The 396-nt window shown below is 39.9% G+C and overlaps 1 protein-coding gene across 1 annotated transcript in view; it reads left to right on the top strand.

Annotated features, from left to right (window-relative positions):
- The first annotated feature begins 13 nt into the window (after positions 1–13).
- The window catches only part of LOC119591548 (ADP-ribosylation factor-like protein 2), a 7,835-nt gene continuing 7,452 nt past the window's right edge, over positions 14–396 (top strand). The window contains exon 1 of the mRNA XM_037940299.1: positions 14–208. Within this exon, the coding sequence (XP_037796227.1) occupies positions 144–208 (65 nt within the window). The 5' untranslated portion in view covers positions 14–143. The remainder of the gene's footprint in view (positions 209–396) is intronic.

Genomic DNA, 396 nt, shown 5'->3' with positions numbered 1-396 from the left:
TAAATGAGGTTCGACTCGAGTGCAGGGATCCGAACACAGCATGTAAACAATCTCCAGCGAAGTGACTCAGTGCGTGTGTCATCTGTCATATTATTTGCTCAAAGCTCTGTTTTCACGACTTGATACACGCCTCTGTCATCGTTATGGGGCTTCACAGCATATTGAAGAAGCTGAAACAGAAAGAGCACGAAGTTCGGTTACTTATGCTGTATCCTTTTGAAATGAAAAGAGTTCGGTGTCGGAATTTCTGGGTATTTGGTGATGGTCAGCACTGGTCTGGATATTTCTTCTAATTAATTGACTGTTTTCTGTTTTATAGGTCTTATTTCGTGTGATGTATAGCATGTTATCAAGGAAAGATTGTCTTAACAGATTCCTCATGTTATTTGCAAGTTT

This window comes from Penaeus monodon, chromosome 28 (assembly GCF_015228065.2).
Source record: "Penaeus monodon isolate SGIC_2016 chromosome 28, NSTDA_Pmon_1, whole genome shotgun sequence".
Lineage (NCBI taxonomy): Eukaryota > Metazoa > Arthropoda > Malacostraca > Decapoda > Penaeidae > Penaeus > Penaeus monodon.
Note: the sequence above shows the minus strand (reverse complement) of the source record. Positions and strands in the feature narration are given on the sequence as shown.